Raw genomic sequence first — 25,434 nt, 5'->3', positions numbered from 1 at the left:
TGTTGTCCACCTTGGCCGTTCATTTAACATTTAAGTTTGTTTTGTCTCAAATGAAGATAAATATTTTCCCACCTTGCTTTGAAAATTAGCTAACCAGACCTGTAAGTGGTTTTCAAGTATTACATTGCCTTACAGACTACACAAAATAATCAAAACAATAAAATGTTCTGAAGTTGGACACTGTTGACTGTATTACCATTTTAAGATTTGGTTATGTATTTTCCTTCACAGTCTCTGTAAGTGTGTCAGCTCAATCAGGATGCACAGTTTGAGTTACAGAACTGACTAAGGCTTTGGGAACCTGTGATCAGGTTCCCTCACTAATGTTGCTTTCCTCTCTAAAAACATGCTTTAGTTTCTGCATTGCTCTACAGGATCCATTTTTCAGAATCCTTTAAGATCTGTACTTCATGGAAAATACATGTGAAAAAGGTTGTTAGGCAGGTGTAGGTTATCGTGAAAAGTGAACAAACTGTGGCTAAGAGGTTTGAAATGTTTGCCCTTTTCCTCATCTTTTTTTTTTTTTTTTTTTTTTTGAGACAGAGTCTCACTCTGTCACCCAGGCTGGAATGCAGTAGTGTGATCTGTGCTCACTGCAACCGATGCCTCCCAGACTCAAGCGATTCTCCTGTCTCAGCCTCCCGAGTAGCTGGGATTACAGGTGCCCACCACCACGACCAGCTAATTTTTTTTTTTTTTAGTAGAGATGGGGTTTCACCGTGTTGACCAGACTGGTATTGAACTCCTGACCTCAAATGATCTGCCCACCTCGGCCTCTCAAAGTGCTGGGATTACAGGTGTGAGCCCCCACACCAGGACTTCTCTCATCTTTTCTAAGAATTCTGTAACACAGGGAGAAATATTAAAAAAATGAACTATCCATATATGCTGGGTAATTTATGTAATTAGATAAAGGAGAATTATGCATTTAGACAAAAGATGATATGCAGTTGTAGCTATTATATGTGAAAACTGCTGGTTAAAAATATAGGCATACAGAACTTTCTAGAAGTTAGCTTGTCAGCTATTGTCCTTGGTTATTAAGATGTGAATGCTCTTTTGGCTTCTTTTAATTGTATTTTTTTAGTTCTCTTAAGGACCACATACTTATTTTATAGCAAAAATGTTGACAATGTAAATTACCATGTAAGGTATAGGAAATACATTGAAATTCCTTTCCCTACATGGCTTTTCATGTCTTAATCTGCTCTTATTCTGGCTGTTTCATTACATTTGCTCTGTGGTTTGCCTTTTTCTTCATTTTCATTCTCACACTAGTTTCAGTTTTCATCATTTGATTCCAGGGAGTAAGTCCAGTGCTTGCCATTGCTGAAAGAGTGAAAAGAAAAGTTTTTTTGTTTGTTTTGTTTTGAGATGGAGTTTAACTTTTTTGAGACAGAGTCTTGCTCTGTCACCAGGCTGGAGTGCAGTGGCACGATCTCGGCTACTGCAACCGATGCCTCCCAGGTTCAAGCGATTCTCCTGCCTCAGCCTCCCAAGTAGCTGGGACTACAGGTGCACACCACCATGCCCAGCTAATTTTTGTATTTTTGGTAGAGACAGGGTTTCACCATATTGGTCAGGATGGTCTCGATCCCTTGACCTCATGATCCACCCGCCTCAGCTGCCCAAAGTGTTGGGATTACAGGTGTGAGCCACCGTGCCCAGCCAGAGTTTCACCTTTGTTGCCCAGGCTGAGTGCAATGGTGAAATCTCGGCTCACTGCAACCTCTACTTCCTAGATTCAAGCAATTCTTCTGGCTCAGGCTCCCTGGTAGCTGGGACTATAGGCACCTGCCATCACGCCTGGCTAATTTTTTGTATTTTCAGTAGAGACACGCTTTCACCATGTTGGCCAGACTAGTCTCGAACTTCTGACCTCAAGTGATCCACCCACCTCGGCCTCCCAAAGTGCTGGGATTACAGGCGTGAGCCACTGCACCTTGTTTTGTTTTTTTTGAGACAGGTCTCACTCAGCCACAGAAACGGGAGTGCAGTGGTGCAATGATAGCTCACTGCAGCCTCAAACTCCTGTGCTTAAGCCATCCTCCTGCCTCAGCCTCTAGAGTAGCAGGGACTGCCCTGGCAATTTGATTTTTTAAATTTTTTGTAGAGATAGGGTCTCACTGTGTTGACCAGGCTGGATAAAAAAGACGAGTCAAATCCTCTTCAACCTCTAAGACCATCAACAATTCTGAAGTTTTCATCTTCTTCACCTAGCACTCTTTGAATCTTGCTTTTCACCACACTTTTTCACTTACTTCTCACAGTTTTTCAGCAGTTCAGTTGTCAAGCATTTAGAGTGCTGACCTTACATGCAGGCCTCTCCTTCAAGGAATGAGGCACAGGATATTTGTGCCATTTTGGTTCATGACCTGATTCCTACCTGACTTTTTTATTCCTAAGGCTCTATGTTCCCATATGCCATACTTTTCTTTTCTCCTTTTTTTTTTTTTTTTTTTTTTGAGACGGAGTTTTGCTCTTGTTGCCCAGGCTGGAGTGCAGTGGCATGATCTTGGCTCACTGCAACCTCCGCCTCCCAGGTTCAAGCGATTCTCCTGTATCAGCCTCCTGAGTAGCTGGGGTTACAGGCATGCGCCACCACCCCCGGCTAATTTTGTATTTTTAGTAGAGATGGAGTTTCTCCATGTTGGTCAGGCTAGTCTTGAACTCCCAACCTCAGGTCATCGACCCACTTTGGCCTTCCAAAGTGCTGGGATTACAGGCGTGAGTCACCATGCCTGGCCCATGCCATCCTTTTCTTGTATTTATTATTACTGGCCTGCATCATTCCATACTTGAATTGATCTTACCTCAACCTGATGCACAATTATGTATTCATCCGAATGCCTTCAGGGTAGCCTAGGAACCAGAATAAGCACTGATTTAAAAGCCAAGCACCATTTTTTTGTATATATTCTATTTTCAAGCAATAAGTACTTTTATTGAGCATATGTTGTCTTGCTTCTAAGGAAGAAACACAAGAAGTGAAACCAACCAAAACATACACTTTTAAACCTGTAACTAGGAGTTCACCAACTCTTCTTACTGCATTTTGGAGGCTTGAAGTGGTCGTGATAGTAATGGTATTAATGAATAATGATCACCCTTTATGGGTAAGGCCCTATGTTGGGTGTTTGAATGCATCATCTCTAATTTTAACTCTCATGGCAGTCTGTGAGGCAGCTATCATTATTTTCCCTGTCATTTCACAGTTGACCAGACTGAAACACAAAGGTTGAATAAGCACTAGCTCACATATTTGGTAATAGTAGGGGTGGAGTCGAGATCTGAACCCAGGTCAATGTGACTTTGTTTATCCTTTTTCATCCGTGACTTAATACATGTAAAGCTTTTAGAACAATACTTATATAATAAGCCTTTATATAGAAGCACTACATACATGTTAAAATTGTTATTTTCCCTTGTTCCCTTATTTGGTAATGTTAATTTTTCTTCTCTTCAGCAGGTAGTAGTGGCTTGAGGACATCAAAGGCTTTACTATAGAAATGCTGCTCTGAGTTAGATCTATAATCAAGTGCATGGGATTGAACAAGAATGTATATAAAAGAAGCAGCCAGATCTCTTGTACCCTCTTTTCACTTCCCTCTTACGCATGCATGCTATTTCTTAGCGAAATATTTCAATCTTATAGAAAAAGTACTTTTCTCTACATTCCTGGGAAAGTAAGCTAATTTTATCCTGATAAACTTGCCTATCAGTTTGCTTCAGTAATCTTAAAGCTGCAGGGACATAAGACATATTAAAATTATAGCTGATTTGAGGTTGCCTTTCCTTTGGCATCCTTAACAACGTGAAATCATTTGTATCTGCTTAAAATGAGCTTTTAGTTTAATTTACATTGAATGAAATCATCTTCTATTTATCTTAGAATAATCTCAGAATTTAGTTTGAGTTTTCCATCCAGAAAGGCAGATGGCATTTTCAAACGTGGGTCTCTCTCTCTCTCTTTCTCTCTCTCTTTCTCTCTCTCTCTCTGTCTGTCTCTTCCCTGTCTCCCTCTCAAGGACATCTGCTGAGCCACTCTTGGGGTGCCTGCTCTGGGCCTCAGGTTGATTAGCTCCACCTAGGAGCTCTGCACTGACACGTGTCACCCATCAGCTTTGAAGCAGTATTGCTGACCAGATGGTTGGCATCTGCATGAAGTGCCAGTACGCTTCTGCCAGATGCCCGATGGTGCTGCTAAGACAGATGGAAGGAGTCATTCCGGGCTCTCCAGAGCCCCTCGTTCTGGCAAGACCTGTCTTCTGGAATGATGTTGGTTCATTCCGAATGTTCAATCTCAACTTGAAAATATATTGGATTAGGAATGGTTCTTCAAGTAAGCCACAAGCTCCACCTGCAGGGAAGGGGTGTGACTGGCCTCTCCTCCTGGGGCTGTCTGTTCTGCCAATAGCCCTACCTGAGTGACCTACTCTTAGCCATGCTAGGGCTCATACCGATTTAACCTGCAGGAACTGGGATCAACCATGTAGCTACCTGGGTTCATGTGCAGAATAAATCTCCCTTTCCCTTGAATAAGTGGATCTATTTCAACAGTAACTGACTTATCTATTAGTATCTTACACAAATTTGTCTAGCTCTACTTGTGGGGCCTTTCTCAATAGTTTGTTGGATTTACCTTGATGTATAATGTTCTTTCTACCTCCACTGTATAAAGTAGGGGAAAGGTGGCTTTCTTCCCCCCACCACACAGGTATTTGCTAATGACTCTTTTTATTTATGAGGAGGAGGGGCAAGAGGAGGAGATGTGTGTAACCCTGTGGCAAGGATGGGACACTTGGATTGAGCTCTAGGACCATACATCTTGAAAATTCATCATTGTGCCACTAGAGTAATAAATTTTTAAGTTTCTCCCATGTTGTTGTTATATATCAAACTATTTGTTTTTGCCTAGGAAAAGACTAAGCTGGTTAGCAATATAAAATGCTTATTGTAGATGGTAGCCTGTTTAAAAAATCCAACAGTGCAATATATTTCCTTATACGCCCACATTCCCAAGTATAAAAGGTATCACTGTGAGGGTTTAAATAACTACCACACTAGCTGAGAGAATTACTTTTTATTCTGATTGGCCTATAAAATGGTAAGAGATGATTTTTATTTTTTCTTATAACTTAGGATTAATTACAAGATGCACAGACTTTCCATGCTATCATTGGCTTTATTTAAATGAGCTAGATTTGCTTAGTGAGTAGTAATCATTACTATAAAAATTGAATAAATTGTTTGATCTTGAGTTAAAAAATCTGTCATATTAACTGTTTGTTCTTCAAGTTTATTGAAGCTTTTATACCCCTGTGTACACTCTGCTATATGAAGCTCCATTTGTGCTTTCTCGCAGTTTTCACTCCCCAAAGTGGATATTCACACACTGATTGGTTATCAGTCTCAATCATTGTTAATTACCTTTTTGTTTTCCACTCCAGGGTCCCTTGGTGCAAATATATACCTGACTCTGGTATTGTGTCAGCCCTCATCATCAGCTTGAACCTTTCATCTGGGCTTCACATCTAATCAGCCCTTAGATTGGTTGGTTGCGTCACACAGATGCATTTTGTACTCCCTTCCTCTCCCATCTCCCTGGTCCAGGCTCTCACCACTGCTCCCTCAGACTAAAACTTCATTTACCCTGTTAACTGATTTCTCTGTCCTGGTCTTCTTCCCCTCCAGTTTATTTTATGTAATATGACTAAAATAATCTTCTAAAAATAAAAATCTATTACTGTAACTTCCCACCCTGCTGAGGGTACAGTCCAAACCTCTTACATGGTATTTCCAGGCATTACTGCCTTTCTCCAGCCCCCTTCCTCATGGGGCCTTCCAGAGAACTGCAGGTTTCTGTACTCAGCATGGGGCTCCAGGCTTCAGAGCCCACAAAGTGTTCATGCTGCCTGAGATCCCCTCCCCACCTTTGTTTTCCTGGTGAACACCTCTTTCTTTTTGCATCCCATTAAAATGGACAACCTCCCCCTAGTCTCCCACTAAATGAGCAAATATTTGTCCTCTCTCCATTGCCTACATTCTTAATCTTGTCTCTTGTGGCACTTAATTACTGTATTCTGATTATGTGTCGACATACCTGTTTACTCGTGAGACTGTGAACTCCTTGTGCCTGGATGTTCTTAGTCAACTTTGTAATCCCAGAGCCTAGTACAGAATTTGACACAAGTGTGTGTTTAGTAAACATTTGTTTAATTGGTTCAGTTCTCTTCTAAATGTTCTCTATATTGGCAAACAGGTTACTAAGAGGATTAGAAGATTGGATCTTGGGTACCTCTGTGAGGTGTTCTTGTCTGATTAGCTCAATTAAGAATACAGTGTTAACGAGGCCAAGGTCTTAACTTTCAATTCTCTGTGGGACAATTAACTTTGTACTTCAACTGTCAGTAACTTCAGTGAGTTGCATGGTAAGTTGCCTGGTATCATTGGTTCCAAGGCAAATGCGGAGAGAGGATGATTAAGCTCAAGGCAAATCCATCTCAACTATTAGACAAATGGAATTAAATATATTCCTTATTGATATCAAAAGCATGACTTCATACTTCAGTGTGAAATGAGCACCTTGTTTGGTCCACAGCACTTATCCACATGTACTGATGTACTTGACTCAAAGGGCTCTTTGCTGCAATAGAGGTGGCAGAAATACCACCTGGTCATCAGAGTTTTGCAATAAAAACAGTAATAGTCCATTCCCAGATCTTTAGGATGGCCAGCCTCTAAGCCTCTTGTCTACCCACCTGCCTCTCCGTGTCTGTCTTCCAGGTGAGACGATGCGCATCGCCTCCTCCGAGTTTGCTGATGACCCATGCTCGTCGGTAAAGCGCGGCACCATGGTGCGGGCGGCAAGGGCTTTGCTCTCCGCGGTGACACGCTTACTCATCCTGGCGGACATGGCAGATGTCATGAGACTTTTATCCCATCTGAAAATTGTACGTATGTAGAACTTATCAAAACTTTCTTTATGTGAGTGGCAATCTTGACCATGTGTATTACAGCTCTGGCCTCTACTCTAGATGCTTCATTGCTCACCAGATCACTTCGTTACCTACCCATGTGGTGCCCACCCCCAACTTTTTCTAATAATAAAATTATATTCAATAATATATTCAAAGAGTTTTGTAAGACTCACTTGAATTATTTTTTTTTTCCTAAAAACTGAGAGTTTAGATTTCTCCTTACTTCCTGGAGTGTGTAACAGTACATTCTTTTAGGCTACAGAGGCTGGACGGGGTGGACCTGCCTTTGTCCTGTCTCAAGATTCAGAGCAATGTTGTTCCATGTGATAGTTCAGGTTGGGGTCAGCTCTGCTGAGTAGCTGACCACCTGTGCCCACCTTAGTGTGGATTACATGTTGAATATAGTTTGCTATCTACTCTAGCCTTGCTCTCCTGTAGATATATGGATTTTGAACCATATATTGGCAATGAAAAGGGGCCCCATCCACATTTCCCATGGCTAAAGTCAATCTGGTTTCACCAAGCCTGGCATCTAAAATATCTGGATTGGTTCTTTCGGTGGACACATGCTTGTCCCACTAACCCACAGAACACCATTATATGTGCCTTGCTTTTCATGGTTTCTTTTAATTCTTTTGTTTCCTAATAGAAGTGAAGCCCTGCTCTCATCACAAATTTTAATGGAATAGTGATTAAGGCTACCTCCCCAGTCCTTAAGTACTGGTCCTTTTTCTGTTTTCCTATTTGCTGATTGGTATCTAGTTGCAACAAGGATGGTTCAACACTTTAACAAAGATGATGTAACTTAGCTGCTTGGGAATATGGCCTCTGCTTAGAGAATCCCTATACCATACCCTCATTGAAATATGATTCCTGAACAATTGGCACCAACTCTGACTGATTGCAGGGTCCTTAGATGATGAGATGCAAGCCACATTTTCCTTTTTGGAGAACCAACCAATTGCTTGCTTGGTTCCCCCACTGTCCTGGGCTTTCCTGGATTATCATGTTTCCTATCAGCCAATCTTCCTGTCTTATTTTCTTTATCAGTGAAAACAGGTTATGAGGAGGGGCCAGGGGAGATAGGAAATGAGTAACGAGAGCCTGTTCTCACCTCACCGTTGAGCTCAGGTTTGTTCAGTAGGAGGAATCACCAAGAAATTACTTAAATCATAACTATTCTCTGTCAAAAAACCTTGGGCAGGATCTTTTACACAAGCTGGCCCCAATAAAGTAGCCAAGATTTCCAAGTTTTATATAAATTCTGGAAAAATATGAAAGGCCTCAAATTCCAACACCTACAGTCTGAGCTCCGAGGTCATAGACATAAGGAAGCATATCTCTTTATGGCTTCTATACAGGTTCCTGAGGAGCAAGGGATGCCAAGAAACTGCTTGGAAGTTTGTTTGTTTTGTTTTTTCTTAGGAATTTTTCAGGGAATGGGTTCTGCAAAGCCAGGAAAGGCTCTTGAAATTGGATGAGGTGAGCAGTTTGAGGAGAGACTTTACCTATTTCAGAGGCTGTTGAAGGGCAGTACAGTACTATAATTAACCATTTAGCTGGTAGAGTCAGACTAACTGGGTTTAATCTTGGTTTGGTATCTACTTACCATCTGTGTGGCAACCTATCAGGTAAATCTGAGATATCTCATCTGTTAAAGTGGGACTAATGGCAGTGCAGCCCTCAGGTGGTGGGGAGGTTTGAATGGGGACGATTCCTATGAAGCACTTATCCCAGAGAATGGCACAAAGTGAGTGTCCTGTCAATGGCAGCTGAGTAGGCAGTATAAGATCACTGGAACCACTTGTAGGCTGCCATACTGGCTGCCGTTCCTCCAGCCCATCTCTGTTATATGCATCTTTTCAGTTACACAAAACTTACTTCTCAAGCATGTTTTGTTATCTTTCCCTCACAGCCTAGTTAGTCTTCGAAGGCAATATTTTAAGATAAGTCTTTCCACAGAAGGACAATCTTCCTTTACCCCAGCAAGGAAATAATAGGACTGAACCTAAAAAAATTAACCTTACATCTCACATGTCATTGTTTGCTGTGTTGTGCTGTGCTGTGGAAGGCCCTGTCAGCAACTGTCAGGGAGTGATGATGGGCTGAATATCCTTGCTGAACTGCCTACACTCCACACTCGAAAAGAGTGATAAATCCAGGGCGATGACGCCATGTGTGGTACCAGTTGCCTCCTGCAGTCCTGCCTCTCAGCCCACCTGTTTTGACCAGTGCCGTTGGCTCATCAGATCACAGAAGCCTAATGTAATGGGGAATCAATTGCAATCTCTTCTCCACAGAGCCGAGTAAGGGAAGTTAAAAAAAAAAAAAAAAGATTTAGCACAAAATCATGGAAAGGTCAACCTGGCAATATTAAGTAGTCCTGTCAGACTGTCAGTAGTAAAATTAAAAATGTAGACTAAATAACACATTTGTTCTACTTAGAAGCGCATGTCTGTAGCAAACAGCTGTGGTGGAATGTTGCTATCTTGTGGAGCAAATGAGAAACTACAGTTCCTGGTGCTGTCAGGTGTTTTCTCTCATGAGCTCTTGCCCCTACTCCCTCCAAAAAAAGAGAGTATGTCAGTAATTTGTTGCAAACAAACGTAGCACATAGTTCTACTCAATAGTATGTCAGTTCTTTTGCGCAGAAGCGTATCTTCTCAGGACTGATAAAGAAATGTATTGTCTGCAAGCTTCTATTTATTTGTTTTTCTGTAACGCAGGATGCAGAACATATCAAATATCTTTATGTGTTTTGATGAAGCAAGTTAGAAAATATTTACACCTTTCTCAAGGATTTTTTAAATAAACAATGAGTTTCTTTACCACCTGGATGATAAAACATAGATGAGAAAGAAAAGAGTGACAGTTGCTTTCTCATAAGAGTAAAGTAGTGACTCTGGTTTTCTAGTAGGTTCAGATTGAGTAATACCCTGTAGTGAGACTACAGCCTCCTGCTATGTTAACTGCTACATATCTCTTTTACCTTTAAGTGTTACACATAATATTCTACTTTTTATCTTTTAGGCCATATGTCAAAGTTTTATTTGCGTTCTTTCCAGATGTTAATTTTTCTCATCTCTGAGTAACTTGGAGGAACATGGAGAGAATTACCTTGTTTCCCAGCAACTTATATTCACATTTTTTCATTAGCAGTTCACCAGGTTGATGAAGAATAGTCACTTAAGTAATCATGGGCAAATGTTGTTCAGCCTCTAAAAATGAGTGAGGGATTAGGAGCCCTGCCAAGGTCATGTGGTTTGGCAGTGTGTAGGTCTCTGCATTTTGCTACTTGACAATTACATTTAGAAACTTAAATGTATATGGCTACTGAGAAGTTCTTCTCAGATAACACATAGATGTCTTAGTGCTCAAGTTATGCTACTTGTTTGCTACTTGTTCTATCATGCAAGTATTTGTGGTACTTTAATATTGAGTTCTCTTTGAGTATATTAAAGATTCACATGACTGCAAAAGGCTTTTGCTGCTGCTGTTATTTTAAATTCAGGAGGATAGTGATAGAACAGTAGGTGACTTACAGTTCTAGTGCCCACTTAGCACCCAAGCGATAATTTAATGCTCCTGAGTAAAGCTAAAGTAATCATTTACATTTCAGACACCATTTAAAAATACTGAATTATAATCAATTTTATTGTTGAGGCTGCTGGCAAATGATTTCCTAGCCAGATACCTGGAATATCCTGCAATCAGTTCACATTGTCAGTGTGTTAAGTTGATATGTGGCATCCTGGAATTTTAAAGGAACTCTGCATGTCAATCAGTGATCATGGAGAGGGATGTTTATTTTCCCTGGGCTCTGAACTGATGTAATCAGATTATATTGTCAATTATTAGCATGAGCGATAGCATGACACATAAACTCATCTAGATGTGTATGTCAGAGAAAACAATCACCTTCTTTCTATCCTCAGGCTAGATCGTGGGATAATGATGTTCTTGAATATTTGATAATTTCTCTCTAGAAAATGGAATAGCAAGATAGAAAATAGCAACCCTTAGTCAGCTTCTCAAGAAGTCAAGTTTCCTTAGTGGCTACCAGAGGTCAAATATAGTGCTGCTGTTCTAATGTGGCAGGCGGAGGAGGGCATTGGTGAGACATGATGATCTTAACATTAACTGTCACTTTGTGAGTTTAGCATCAAATAGCCTCATGCAGCCTCAGTAGTGTATTATTTCTCAAGTCTGCTGTTTAGTCCTGAAGTTCTAATGTGGCTCTTGTGTTTGAATAACAACAGTCAATTGGTATTATAAAATAGCCTTGTCTCTCATTATAAATGCAGAAAACATGGCCCAGGTTTTTAGCATCTTTTCTGTCATAGCTATCATGGTATTAGCTTCATGCAGCTGCATTGTTCATAATTTATTTATTTATTCAGTTATACATTTAACAACTACTTATTAGGTGCTGACCATAGGCAAAACACTGTGCCAAGATGTATTACTTCAAGGGTGAATAAGACTAGGCTCCTGCCTTCAAAACCTTACAGGCTACTGGGGAGACATTAGGACATTAGCATAGAGTGCAATGCATGTTAGGAAAGGGTGCATATTGCTGTAGTCTCACCCAGAAGGAACATATAATTATGAGGCTTTCTTTTGTAAATAACAAAAAACCTAATTCTACCTAGTTTTTTGAAAAGGGAATATTTTGGCTCACCAAATTAAAAGTCCAGAGGCAATAGCTTCAGGCAAAGCTTGATCAAGCTGCAAACGCATGATAAAGACCAGGTTTTTCTTTCTTTTTCCTCCTCACTGAGGACTCTGTTCTCTGTAGCCCCTTATAGGGGGTCTCATAGTCTCAAAGCACTTGCCAACCATTTTGAAGGTTGCATGATCCTAGACTAAAGATAGCACAAAAGAAGAAATTCTCTTTCCTGATAGCTCTAAAAAAAAAAAAAAAAAAAAAAAAAAAAAAAAAAAAAAAGTTCTACAATCTTATTAGGCACAGTTGGTCTCTCAGTCATGTGCATATCTCTGAGTTAATTATTTAGAGGGATAACAGAATATGCTAATTTCTTAGTTAACATGATCAGGACTCCTGCTGTTTGCTCACCCCAAGCTGGAAATGGGATCAGTTTAACCATATTTTATTGCTGCACAATTTAGGATAATATGAGAAAGGATGATGTGGTTGAGAGAGGGAGGTCTCAAGATTGGGTCTCATTGAACTAAATGAGGTTTGCCTCTCCTTGAACCTATGGCTGGGCCTAGATTCAATAAGTCACAGTCTCAAGTCCAAGCTGGGGGCCGAAAGTTGGGGATAACTGGAAAGAGTTGGCCCCATCGAAGAGTTGGGGGATGAATCATTCTGTCCAATGATGAGAACACAACCACACAGTCATTTAAACAGGGAACATTTAAGTAATTCTTAACTCTAATAGCAGTTTGTAATAACAAGGGATTAGCTCATAAGAAGTGACGAGAACGCTAAGGAATATGGGAATGTCAGATATGAGGAGACACTGCTACCCCTGGGGCTGGCATAGGGCAGTCTAGGGAGGACCCCACCCTACCAGGCCTGAGATCCAGTTGTTGTTGGAAGGTGTGGCCTTTTGTCACTTAATGACAAAGGAGTCACTAAGGTGCCACACAATATAATGGAGCTTGCTAGAAATCTGCCCTTTGGATTACTGAGGAAAGCTGCTCATGGAAGGGTGTCTCACTGGAGACATTCTGCTACAGAATTGCCCAGCGGGGCATACTGAGCGGAAGCTGCTGGCCGCCTGGTGCTGGAGAAGCTTCCCCTGCTACAGGAGCCCGTTGAAGGAGCACACCAGAACCAGGAACCAAACCCTTTCCTCTGGCAGCATCTATGCAACACTCTCCACTGACAAAGCTTAACATCAGGCCAACTGGGAAAGGAGAAATATTTCAGGGGCCCATCCATATTTTCACAGTGCAAGCAGAAAAGGTAAATTTGGATTTAATAGCCTATGCAGGAAAAGAGTATGTTACTGAAGGAAAATAGGGTTCTATTACCGTAAGAAGGGAGATAACAGATTCAGATTAGGCAACAGATTTCAACTACAGAGAGCTTTGTGAAGCAAAGAAAGAACAAAGGCATGAGATTAAGAGAGGAGTCTTGGAGTGTTTGAAACACCAGTGATTCTATTGTTGAAGCACAGTGGGCAAGGTGGGGAGAGGCAATAACAAGTTGAACAGAGAGATCCAGGTTATGGAGGGTCTTGGATAACATGATAATTAGTTTGCACTCTAGGTATAGATTATGGGGAGCCATTGAGTAGTGCTAAGAATTTGATTCAGATTAGTGATTTAGAAAAGTAATTATGGTAGCAGCGTGGAGAAGGAATTAGAAGAGAGACACATAAAGAGACTATTGAAGTTATCCATGCCTGTTAATGAATGAAAAACTGGCTAAGGCAATGGCAGTGTGTATTGTGAAAAAGAGGTAGATTTTACAGATACTCAGGATATAGAGTTAGAATGAATAGAACCTGGAGACTAATCATATGGGGCAAGTCTTTAGAAACTCATTCTTTCTGAAAAATCAGTGCAACATAGCTCAGAAATTGAGTATGGGCTCTAGAGCAAACTACCTGGGCTCAAATCCAGGCTCCTGCACTTACTTGCTGTGAGACTTCTGACAGGTTATACAACTTCTCTGCTCTGATTTCAGTCTCTACTGGATAAGCATATGGGAATAAGAAAAGTATCAAATTCGAAGAGCTGTTTTTGGGGACTAAATAAGATAGATGTAAACCATTTAGAACACCTGCCTTGTATATCATAAGAACTCAATGACACTGGGGTCTTTTTTTTTTTTTTTGCACAAACTGAAAATAACTTTGGAAATATGTAATAAACTAAATTGTACTTTTTATAACAAGACACTTGAAGCATCAATGACGCTAGCATGTAATTGTCCTTTGCTTTTGATGAAATCATTTTTTTCTTCCCTTGTTGACAAGGAAAGACACAATTGAATCAAGAAGACCAACGTATCCTTATGGGGCAGAAATATAAAGTATGATAATGCTGAGACACCAATGGCCATACCAGAGTATATGATTAAATAAGTACAGTAGTTAGATGGCGGGTCTTACATGCATTCATTCTTTCATGCATTTGGCCAACTCCTTTTCCAAGAGAGAGATTTTTTAATTTCCCTGTAAAAGTAGACTCTAACAAGAGATTTACATATGATCCATTAAATCGTTTTGTCAGTGTCACTCAAAATCCAGTCAACTTAGGTGTCAGTAGTAAACCTCTGGAATGGGGTCAGTCTGTCCAAACAGAAATGGTGGTCATAACAACAATGATTTCTAGTAATGGAATGGACAGCAATCTTCTACAGAGAACCGGAACACACAGTACGGGCGGGGATGTATCAGACTCCTCAGTTCCACACTATCCCATCCCCAGATGCCGACCTCATGGTAGATTCTGCATAAATACTTAATGAATAAATGAATTATAGGGCTGCTTTTTTATATTGAAGTAAATAAGTAAAGTTTCAATCAGGAAAATTAGACACTGATTTACTATCTCAAACAATATGACACAGTTCTAGACTAAATAATAGAGATAGACATGCTTGCTTTAGGAATGGGGGTACAGGCTATTTTGAACAGGCCTGTGAGAAGGCCAAGATTTTCAGAGTCGTAAGTGACAAGTTCTGAAAACAATTTTTTAACCCACTAAATTGGGTTTTAGTGGGTTAGTGTCTTTTCTAGAAGTGTCAGTCTTTTCAGCTTTATCTATTCACTGGTTATAAATATTAAGGACAAAAATATATGGTTCAGCAAAGAGTTCTGGCTTTGGTGTTTATAAGCCCAGCCTGGTCAGTGGGAGAAGAATGGCTGGCTGTAATGTCCAAGATCAAGAGGGCATTTTTAACAGGAAAGGATATGACAGCTGCCTCTGAGCGATCCCTTTATGTCAGCTCATTAGAAGTCATTTCCCAATCCAGGGCATAAGAGTCTTCCAAACCTCCCCCTTATCAAAGGGCTCAGCCATTGACACCAGTATCCTTCTTAGAGCCACCACTAGGCAGCCCACTGCCTGTAGTTTCTCTGCAGCTTTCTTTCTAGTCCTCCCAGCGCCCCTGTCATCTGCAGACTTTCCAAGAGTAAGACAGAAATTTTCATCTTCAAAATTATTAAGGCATTTTTCCCCCATGCAGCAAGTTGGTATCTCTATTTAATGAGCCCCTAATGCTTGCCATACATTTTGCTAAGCATTTGATATTTTGCATTTATTATCTCCTTTAATTCCCACAAAACCTGTGCATAGTGTGTAGACATTATTATCCTCATTTTATTAATGAAGATGTGAGGATTGGAGAGGTGAAGTAGCTTGCCAGGATCACAGAGCTTGCCAAAGACATCGTTGGGATTCAAATCCAGACCAATCTGATCACACAGTTGTACTTAACATTCTTCATGCTGGGGCCCACAGAGGTGTATCTTGGTTAAAGTGTCCCCTGTTCTTTTTCTGTATCTTCTGCTTTTTGTTCAACTGGCAGTCTTTAACTCCTCCATGAACAGTTAATGTTTGAGAGCAAGGTATTTGTTTGGCCCATAGGAGTCAATTTTCTTTCTCTAGCTGCCTGGAAAGAACAAAAGATCCTTGACTGTTCAAAAATAAAGACAATTTTTATATTAATTTTGAATTGTCAATAGTGTCTGTTCACTAAACTTGTTTTTTCTTCTTTTTCTATGTCCCTTCAATATTCTATCTATCACCTATCAATCATCTATCTATCTAATCTATCTATCCTATCCGTCATCTGTCTATCCATCCATCCATCCATCCATCCATCCATCCATCCATCCATCCATCTCCATCTCTCATCTGTCTACTAGCAGTGTGTGCCCATAATCCAGACTTTGGTTCCATTTCCTTTATTTCTGTGGGACCTTGGACAGATTCTGCCCCATGAGTCTTTATGAGAAGTTTTAGACTTCTTAGATCCTTCTGGATTCAAACTCTGCATATAATTAAGTTTACCTTTACACGGAAAGACCCATTCTTGCTTGGTGTTTCTTTGGAGAAATATTTTATTGACTTATAAGAACAAATTAAAACTGGCATCTAGATTCTTCAGAGAAAACCACTGAGAAAATAAGTTATGTGTAACACTGTAAAATGAATATTCTAAATTGGTCTGATTAATGGCCGATAAGAAGCCTGTTTTATATATATTAGAAAACAAATCCAGAATTTAGCTCCCTCTGAGATAATTATTTTGCTCTTCCCTGAAAACAGTTTTTATGTCCCGAGAAGTGATTTACATCTCAAATAAGCAGCAGGAACAAATTAGCTGCCAAGAACTGTCCTTTCAGTGATGCTGTTGATAGCCAAGTTAAGATGATTATAAATCTATTAGAATGTACAACACCATTGATTTTGGTGTTTCAAAGATTTGAGGTACGAGATTCTCATTAAACTATAAAAATGTTTTAAAAGTGCCTTTCCATACCATAAAATATAATTTGACTTGAGTGCCTAAAAAACCTAACACATGACAGTTCCTTTTTCAACTGCACTTCCTTTTTTACATTAGCACTATTAGAGCCTAATAGGAATTGAGAATGACTAACATTGAGGAGTTACATCATCATTTCATATTTTTATAATTAGAAAAAAAAAGAAGATGCATGCTTTCCATAGAAATTGAGAATGGAAACTTAAATTTCCCAATCCAGCACATAAGCATTATGTGGCATCTAGATTAACCTCCCTCTCAACCCCCGCCACCAGTATCATTCCAAATTACTTCCTTTGCTTGTTACCACTCTGTCCTTACTAAAAGGAGTTAGCCTTTTTGGTAAATTGAATGGTATTACATATCTCTGGGACAAAAGACTTGATGATATTCATTATTACTGGCTTAGATACATATTCTCTTCCTTTGCTCAGTGCACTTGATAAGGAAGTGAAATTAGCCACCTTTGTGATTGTGTCAAGCCTCAATTAAGTTCAGATTTGAGTTAGTATAATCTATGGCTATTTTCAGCCATTGTAGTTGTCATTTGTGTTTCAGAATTGTCAAACAATGCACTGTCTGTACAATGCCCTTTAATTTGCCCAAAATTAAGCAAGAGGCTATCTGAATTCTGCCCAAGTATTTCCTGCATTTCTCATTCCTCTTTCTTTCAAAGCTGCCTTAGCGCTCCATTCCTCTCTCAGGAAATGGAACTAGTTGGGGGCCTCTATCAGACTCCCTTCATGTTTAAGAACAGTTGATTTTCCAAAAACATGTCTGTCTTGTGCTTTATTCACTCAGGACCCTGTTCCTGGCTATTTCCACTGATGAAATTATTTCTATAAAGATGCTGCCTGACTGACAGGGACTTAGTGGACTCCTTCACCACAATATCTTAATTTTAGATCATTGTATCCACAGGTGGGATAACTTAAAGGTTTACGAATTGTGGAATTTTTCACACCATATTGAAGTTAAGATCATTGTGGAGGGGAGAATAATACTTCTCAAAACTTAAATTATTTATAAAGGAATTTTGATGGAATTCACAATTCAAGTCCAATGCTACTATGGAAAAGTTCAGTGAGACAGTTTGTGGGGATTTGGAAGCATGGCACATTGGTAGGGTGGTGTGCTTGCCATCATCCTGTCCACCCCCATTCCACTCCAATGGATACCACCTTAGTGGTATAGCATCAAAATTCCTTTATAAATAATTTAAGTTTTGAGAAGTTTTATTCTCCCCTCCACAATGATCTTAACTTCAATATGGTGTGAAAAAATCCACAATTGGTAAACCTTTAAGTTATCCCATCTGTGGATACAATTAACTAAAATTAAGATATTGTGGTGAAGGAGTTCGCTAAGTCCCTGTCAGTCGGGTAGCAACAAAACTTCAAATTCACTTGCTTTCAAGGAAACAATGTTTCCTCTTTCCATTGGATGGAGAGGTATAAACTCAGCTTAAAATTATAATCCCTTTAGGTTGGGTGCGGTGGCTCACGTCTGTAATCCCAGCACTTTGAGAGGCCGAGGTGGGTGGATCACGAGGTCAGGATATCAAGACCATCCTGGCTAACACTGTGAAACCCCATCTCTACTAAAAATACAAAAAAAAAAAATTTAGCCAGGCATGGTGGCGGGTACCTCTAGTCCCAGCTACTAGGGAGGCTGAGGCAGGAGAATGGCTTGAATCCAGGAGGCGGAGCTTGCAGTAAGCTGAGATTTCGCCACTGCACTCCAGCCTGGGCGACAGAGCGAGACTCTGTCTCAAAAAAAAAAAAAAAAAAAAAAAAAGATAATCCCTTTAGTCCCAGTCCTAGAGATGTTGTCAACATTGGTTGCAGATTCATGCTGTCCTAAATTTTTAGCAGCTCAGGAATTTCTCCAGTCTTCTGTTTGTAAACCATTTTCTCTTCTGAAGCCTTCTAGATTTTTTTCTAAACTTCAGTATTTTTTCTCAAATATATTTTCCTTAGTGTTTCTACTTAAAGGTTGATATTCTTTCCAAATCATACTTTAATAAAATATAATAAATACAGGATTTTGTGTGCACCAGGAGCTCAGCAATTATTTCTTTTGTATACAAAATATTTTTTAAGTCTTGAACAACTATTTAATCTGACTACACATGATTGTTAGAGGAACTCTTCTCCCATTTTTTCATTTACATGTTAACACTAGTGTTTTAGATTTTTTGGGTGCAAATTCCATTTCTAACATGTTGAATAATATTTAAATACTATCCACTAATAAGATGTTGTTTTTCACCACTGCAGGTGGAAGAGGCCCTGGAAGCTGTCAAAAATGCTACAAATGAGCAAGACCTTGCAAACCGTTTTAAAGAGTTTGGAAAAGAGATGGTGAAACTTAACTATGTAGCAGCAAGAAGACAACAGGTGGGAAAGATTTTGGAAATGCTAGGGGAGAAAATGGGTGAGTTTACATAACCCCGTAGCTTTATAGGCCTGAACAATGGATCAACTGCATCTGCTTGCTATCAAATGCCCTAAGAACCTGTGATGACAAAGACTGTTTCCTGCAGGGGCCAGTTGTGATGCCACGGTGGGCTCTGGACCAATCTCTGGCCCCTACCTATATGCAGGCCACAGATTACTTGCTTTGATGGGACCCACCCTGCTAGCCCTACTACACTCTAATCTTCTATCCACCGTAGGAACACAGCTCTGATGTCAAATGAAAATTATTAAACTGTGGGGTGGTGCTGTGGTCAGTCTCTGGATGTCACCCTTTGCCCTCACTTTTTATCTCCTAGTCTTGTGAATACCACCACACATATGCACTCCCAGGATGTGTAGTATGTGGGGTGAAATTTTTATGAAAGAGAAGAAGAAAACATGAACAAAATGAGAGGAAAGGCACGGAGGGGGATGGAGAAAGAGAGAGAGAACGGGGGAAAAGGGCAGGGGAGGAAGGGAAAAAGGGGTGAGAAGAGCTCAGGCGAGCGTGAGTCACTGTGATGATTCTGTGTGACCTGGGATCTCCTCAGCCTCAGTATTAGTTCGTTCTCATGCTGTTACAAAGAACTGCCCTGAGACTGGGTAATTTATAAAGAAAGGAGATTTAATTGACCCACAGTTCCACATGGCTGGGGAGGCCTCAGGAAACTTACAATCATGGAGGAAAGGGAGGTAGGCACCTTCTTCACAAGGCAGCAGGAGAGACAGTGAGCAAGAGCAGGGAAAACTGCCTTATAAAACCATCAGACCCCGTGGGAACTCACTCTCTATCACGAGAACAGCATGGAGGAAACCGCCCCTATGATCCAATCACCTCCCTCCCTCCACACGTGGGGATTATAGGTCCCTCCCTCCACATGTGGGGGTTACAATTCAAAATGAGATTTGGGTGGGGATGCAGAGCCAGACCATATCAGCCTCCCTTTTGCCTAGGGATTTCTCAGTTTCAGCTAGCTCTGTTTGCTCACTGGATACCTTTAGTATTTTGTTCCCACAGAGTGGGTTTTTATTCTTTTGCATAGAAAAAAATATTTCCAAATGTGGAAGGATCTCCTAAAATCCTTTCACCCATCCTCTCGACTGCTTCCAGAATTTTTAAAATATTTTGGGCCATTCGTAGTTTCTCTAACTTTCTCTCCGACCAACAGGAAAGTTCCACTCAACAAACATTTGTTGAATGTTCATTCTGTGCCAGGCTTAAGTGAGGCTGGGATTAGGAACTTAACCAAGAGCTAGTCCTTTGTGAGACAGGCACATAAATGTAATTTTCGTTTATGTGGTTATTTTTAAGTATGTTTTTATCAGCAGAATTCCTTGTTCGAAGGGAATCTTGTATGGTAGCCCAGTGTGTAATATAAACAGGAGCAAAGTTACTCTGAATAGTGAGAGAGAGGTAGAGAGCCCAGGAGACTACTGGTGCAGGCCCCAGAGTCTAGAAGCCTAGGAACCTGGTGTTCTGATGTCCAAGGGCAGGAGGAGAAGGGCATTCTGCTCTGAAAGGGAGACAGAGAATGAATTCATGCTTCCTCCACCTTTTTGTTCTATCTTTGCCCTCAGCCCACTGGATGGTGCCCACCTACATTGAGGGTGAAGCTTCTCCATTTAATTCACTGGCTCACATGCTGGTTGCCTCCTAAAACACTCTCACAGTGACACATTCGAAATAATGCTTCATCAGCCTTCTAGACACTCCTCAATCCAGTCGAGTAGACACCTAAAATAACCAACACAGATATGTTGATTTTGAGATATCTACATTGAAACATCAAAAAGAGAGAAGTGTGGCCTGGAGATAGAAATGTGGGTCATCAGCATGTAGCTGACATTAAAAGCCACGAGAATATAGATGATGTTCATATGAAAATACCTACAGTAATTATTTTTGCTTCATTAATACTTTAGTTGATTGTTAGTTCAGACTCTTTCAAGAAAATTTAGAAAAACAGTAGAACAGAAAGAAAGGGGAAAAGCACATCATACCCTACCACCCACAAAGAATATGGTGCTGATATTTTGGTATATTTTCTTTCAGATATTTAGCTTCACATTTTAATGTATTTAAAATCAAACTATGCATACAAATATGCATATTGTGTTCTGCTTTTTATCTTATAAATAGTATTCATGTTATTAATTTTTAGAAACTAATTTTAATCATCATATACTCCAATATGAAGGTTTCAGTAGTTTTTTTTCAACCAATTCTTGATAATTCAATATTTAGATTGTTTCCAGTTTTTTTCTTATGGTTAAAACATGCTTCTTCAAGTATCTTTATGGAGAGATTTGCGCAACCCGCATTTCTCACTTGTGTATTTAGATCTATTTTATCATTTTATTATTTTTTTTCTGTATAGATACCCAGGAATGGATTTTCTGAACCAGATGTTCTGATATTAATAAAGGCTTTCATGACTGTTTAGGAGAAACTTACCTCTCGTGCCCAAGTCATTGCCCTGCGTAGAGAATACATTCAAATATTTGTTACCTGTTTATCCATTTTCATCTCTGGGGCTCAAATTAGATAATCCCAATTTAGAGATTGTGTTACCTAGTATCCATCTTTTAATGCTTAAAGAAGAAAAAAGATGGTTCAGTAAATTGTTCATTATTTATTACCAATTTTCTTGAAAATCATAGATATAAAATATAATGTGTTTGTCTCAGAATTATTTTGACCAACAAAACAGAAGATGTAATTTCTTGTTACCAGGTCATACATCTGTCATATGCCAAATGAGCAAATAGGATGAGAAGCCCAGTGATTCAAATACCCTTTACTGATGTTTTCCAGCTGGAAGAATATTCTCCTAGAGATACACAGCTGGCAATCCTGCATGGCTCTCAGAGAGCAACACCGCTTTGACATTTCTGAAAATCGTGTGAACATTTTCTCAACAACAGTCTTTAAAGATGGAAATAAAGACTCCCTAGTGGTATTATTTTGTCATCCAAAACTAGGAAAACAAATCATCTTTGGCCTGTTATTTTCTGTTCTCTAAACTTAATGATGAGCTGCCATTAGAGGCTGTCAACAACAACAAAGAAAGGACCCTATTCTGAAAATGATAATGAAGGGACATTGATGTGCTGAGCAAAAATCAGAAGTTTGGTTTCCCAGGTTTGTAACAATAATTGAATATGGAGGCAAGTAGGGCCTCAGAAGACTGACATTTTCAGGTTTTGTCTCTGTTCATAACTTACTCTGTGGCCCATGCAATCAGCTTACCTTGTTAGTGGCTTGGTTTTTATATTCTTTCAGCAATATTTTATTGAATGCCTCTTATAGGCCAGCCACTGTGCTAATGACTGAAGAACCACTGAATAAGACAACTAGGGCTCCCTGCTGTCATTAGAGGTACATTATAGAAGAAAAATTTATGCTCAACAAATAATATAGTAAAGTAGGATAAGTGTTAGTGATAGGAGAGGAATAGTGTCTTGTGGGAACAGATAAAAGGGGACACAGCTTAGAAAGTTGGGTGGAGGATGTGCCAAGTCAGTGGAGCCCTGTCAGGTGAAAGGGTAGGGCAGAGGAGGAAAGCTCAGGCATTTCACATAAAAGGGACAGTAGGCCAGTCGTGATCACTCATGGCTGTAATTCCAGCACTTTGGGAAGCAGAGGTGGGAGATTCCCTTGAGGCCAGGAGTTCAAGGCCCACCTGGGCAACATAGCCAGACCCCACTTCCACAATTGTTTTTTTTTTTTTTTTTTCTTTTTTTTTAGCTAGCCAGGTGTGGAAGCATGCACCTGTAGTTCTAGCCACTTAAAAGGTTGAAGAGGGAGGATCGCTTGGGCCCAGGAGATGGAGGCTGCAGTGAGCTTTGATGATACCACTGTACTCCAACCTAGGTGATAGAGCCAGACTCTGTCTCTATAAAACAAACAAACAAAACAGTATATGCAAAGGCCTGGCGGCTAGAAACAGCACAAGGGTTTCTGAAGTTCAGTGTGTTACTAAGAGTCTGTGACTCCAAGCTCTGTTGCAAATATTTCCATGCAAATTTCATGTATGTGACAGCTTTCACGTGTTACCACACAGGAGCTGAAGGATCCTCATTGTCGAGATGAGATGGCAGCTGCCCGAGGGGCTCTGAAGAAGAATGCCACAATGCTGTACACTGCCTCTCAAGCATTTCTCCGCCACCCAGATGTTGCCGCTACTAGAGCCAACCGAGATTATGTGTTCAAACAAGTCCAGGAGGCCATCGCTGGCATCTCCAATGCTGCTCAAGCTACCTCGCCCACTGACGAAGCCAAAGGCCACACGGGCATTGGCGAGCTGGCTGCGGCTCTTAACGAGTTTGACGTAAGCATCCTGGTGAGGTACACAGAGGCGTGGGCGCTGGTGCTGACGAAAAAAAAAAAAAGTGTGTTGGGGATGAAGGGCCACTACAATAATTTACATTGATTTTTCTCTTTTGGAGGTTTTAATAGTAAGATAAAATACATAATGCATGTCTGTAATATATTGGCTGAGCTATTATCACTTGTCTTTAAAGAAAATGTGGCCACAGTGGCTCACGCCTGTAATCCCAGTACTTAGGGAGGCCGAGGTGGGTGGATCACCTGAGGTCATGAGTTTGAACATGGAGAAACCCCGTCTCTACTAAAAATATAAAAAATTAGCCGGGCGTGGTGGTGCATGCCAGTAATCCCAGCTACTTGGGAGGCTGAGGCAGGAGAATCGCTTAAACTCGGGAGGAGGAGGTTGTGGTGCGCCGAGATCGTGCCATTGCACTCCAGCCTGGGCAACAACAGTGAAACGCCGTCTCGGAGGGGAAAGAAAAAAAAAGGAAAAAAAAAAAGAAAAGGAAAAAAAAAAAAAAAAAAGAAACAACTGTATTTAAGAGTGCCCAATTCCTTCCAGGTAAAGGATGAGATACCTTACAGGCTATTTTAGGGATAGTGCATAATTTGGCGATCATCTTTATTATTAAAGGGGCACATGTTATGGGCAGCCTAGATGTACGTTGCCTCTATGTTGTGCCTGGGTGAAAAGCTGCCATCCATTTCTTGTTTTATATCAGTGATAAAGTCCATTGCCCTATGATCCCACACAGGACCCTAGTCTTCCTTAGAACGGCCCCTCTGGGAAGTGCCTGTGTTAGTTCTGTGAAAGTCCTGCATTCTACACTGGCTGTTTCCGGAGGTGTGTCAAAGTGAGGGAAGAAGCAAGGAGGATTGTTCACTGTGCTGAGCCATATGTGAAGCATCAGTGTGAGTGAGAAGGTTGCACACATGTCATCAGCACCCCGGGATGACAGCCCTTGCTTCCCCCGGGTCAGAGGACTTGTGAGAAGTTGGAATTTATTTATCTTATGATCAATGAAAGCCTACAAAGATTTATAAATACTTAACATCTACTTTCCAGGGTTATATAATCCTGCAGGGGAGATGAAGGAAGTAGAATGCACTAAACACCATTTAATTGATAAAACACAATGTTACAGGAATTCATAGAAGAAAAATAGGTTACTTAAGGGTCGTGAAGAAAGATGATGAGCTTGCTTTTGAATATGTTGATGTGAATTTTTGGCAAGAAATAACTAGTTAGCGGTTGGTAAAAAGGTCCAAAAGCAAAGCAATGATTGTTCAAGGCTTGGAGACGGATGATATAATTGAGGAATAATTTTACTACTTCATATTCAGATAGCTCTTACCATTTTCACAGTGGTCTCTCCTCTTTCCCATACTTCTACAATTAGTTATATGTGTCTCACACCATATATTATTTCCTAAGGTTTTTATTGTAAGGATTAAATATGATAATATATTTAAAGCACTTGCTACAGAAATGAAGACTTAATAATAGGTAATTTTCTTCACAAAATTGCAGGAAGCAACCAAAAATTCATAGAAAATAATGGGAGAGTTCAGAATAATGTTTATTTTATATAACATAAATATATAAAACTCTCTAAGTTTTCATCATGTAAAATAGAATAATGAGGAGACATATGATTCACAAAACAAATGATTTTTTAAAAGTTAATTTTATTTTTTTCTTATATCTGCTAGAAATAAGTCTAATTAGATGTGAAGGACCTAAAAATTCAAATTATATTACTTTACTGAGGGACAAGTTTTACTCCTCAGTAAATGATATCATGATCTTCAGCAGAACTATTGATCCTATCAATTTTCATAATGTTCAAGCAATCCCAGTACAAATTCTAGGAGGATTCTTTTGGAACTTGACAGAGGAGTGATAAAGGATTTTTTTTATGTGTCTTTTTTTTTATATTCTAGAATAAAGAATGAATGAGCCCATATTCCAGGGAAAAGTAAATGAGCAAGTGATAAACACAGATATTAAAACATAATGCTACATTAATTTTAAAAGTATGTATTGAGACACAAATGGACTCATCCATAAAACAATAAAAAATCATAAACAATCTCAAATACAAAATTATTTTATAAATTGGTGTTTATTAAAATTAGTTAAGAATGGATTTAGTCAGATTTTGACACTGTCACATTATTCTAGTTATAATT

At 39.9% G+C, this 25,434-nt stretch overlaps 1 protein-coding gene across 6 annotated transcripts in view; it reads left to right on the top strand.

Annotated features, from left to right (window-relative positions):
- The window catches only part of CTNNA2 (catenin alpha 2), a 1,154,891-nt gene that overhangs the window by 351,364 nt on the left and 778,093 nt on the right, over positions 1-25,434 (top strand). For all 6 annotated transcript variants that reach the window (XM_030921682.1, XM_030921679.1, XM_030921677.1 and 3 more), the window contains 3 exons: positions 6,787-6,953; positions 18,732-18,851; positions 22,976-23,242. In XM_030921682.1, the coding sequence (XP_030777542.1) occupies positions 6,787-6,953; positions 18,732-18,851; positions 22,976-23,242 (554 nt within the window). The remainder of the gene's footprint in view (positions 1-6,786; positions 6,954-18,731; positions 18,852-22,975; positions 23,243-25,434) is intronic.

This window comes from Rhinopithecus roxellana, chromosome 17, assembly GCF_007565055.1.
Source record: "Rhinopithecus roxellana isolate Shanxi Qingling chromosome 17, ASM756505v1, whole genome shotgun sequence".
Lineage (NCBI taxonomy): Eukaryota > Metazoa > Chordata > Mammalia > Primates > Cercopithecidae > Rhinopithecus > Rhinopithecus roxellana.
Note: the sequence above shows the minus strand (reverse complement) of the source record. Positions and strands in the feature narration are given on the sequence as shown.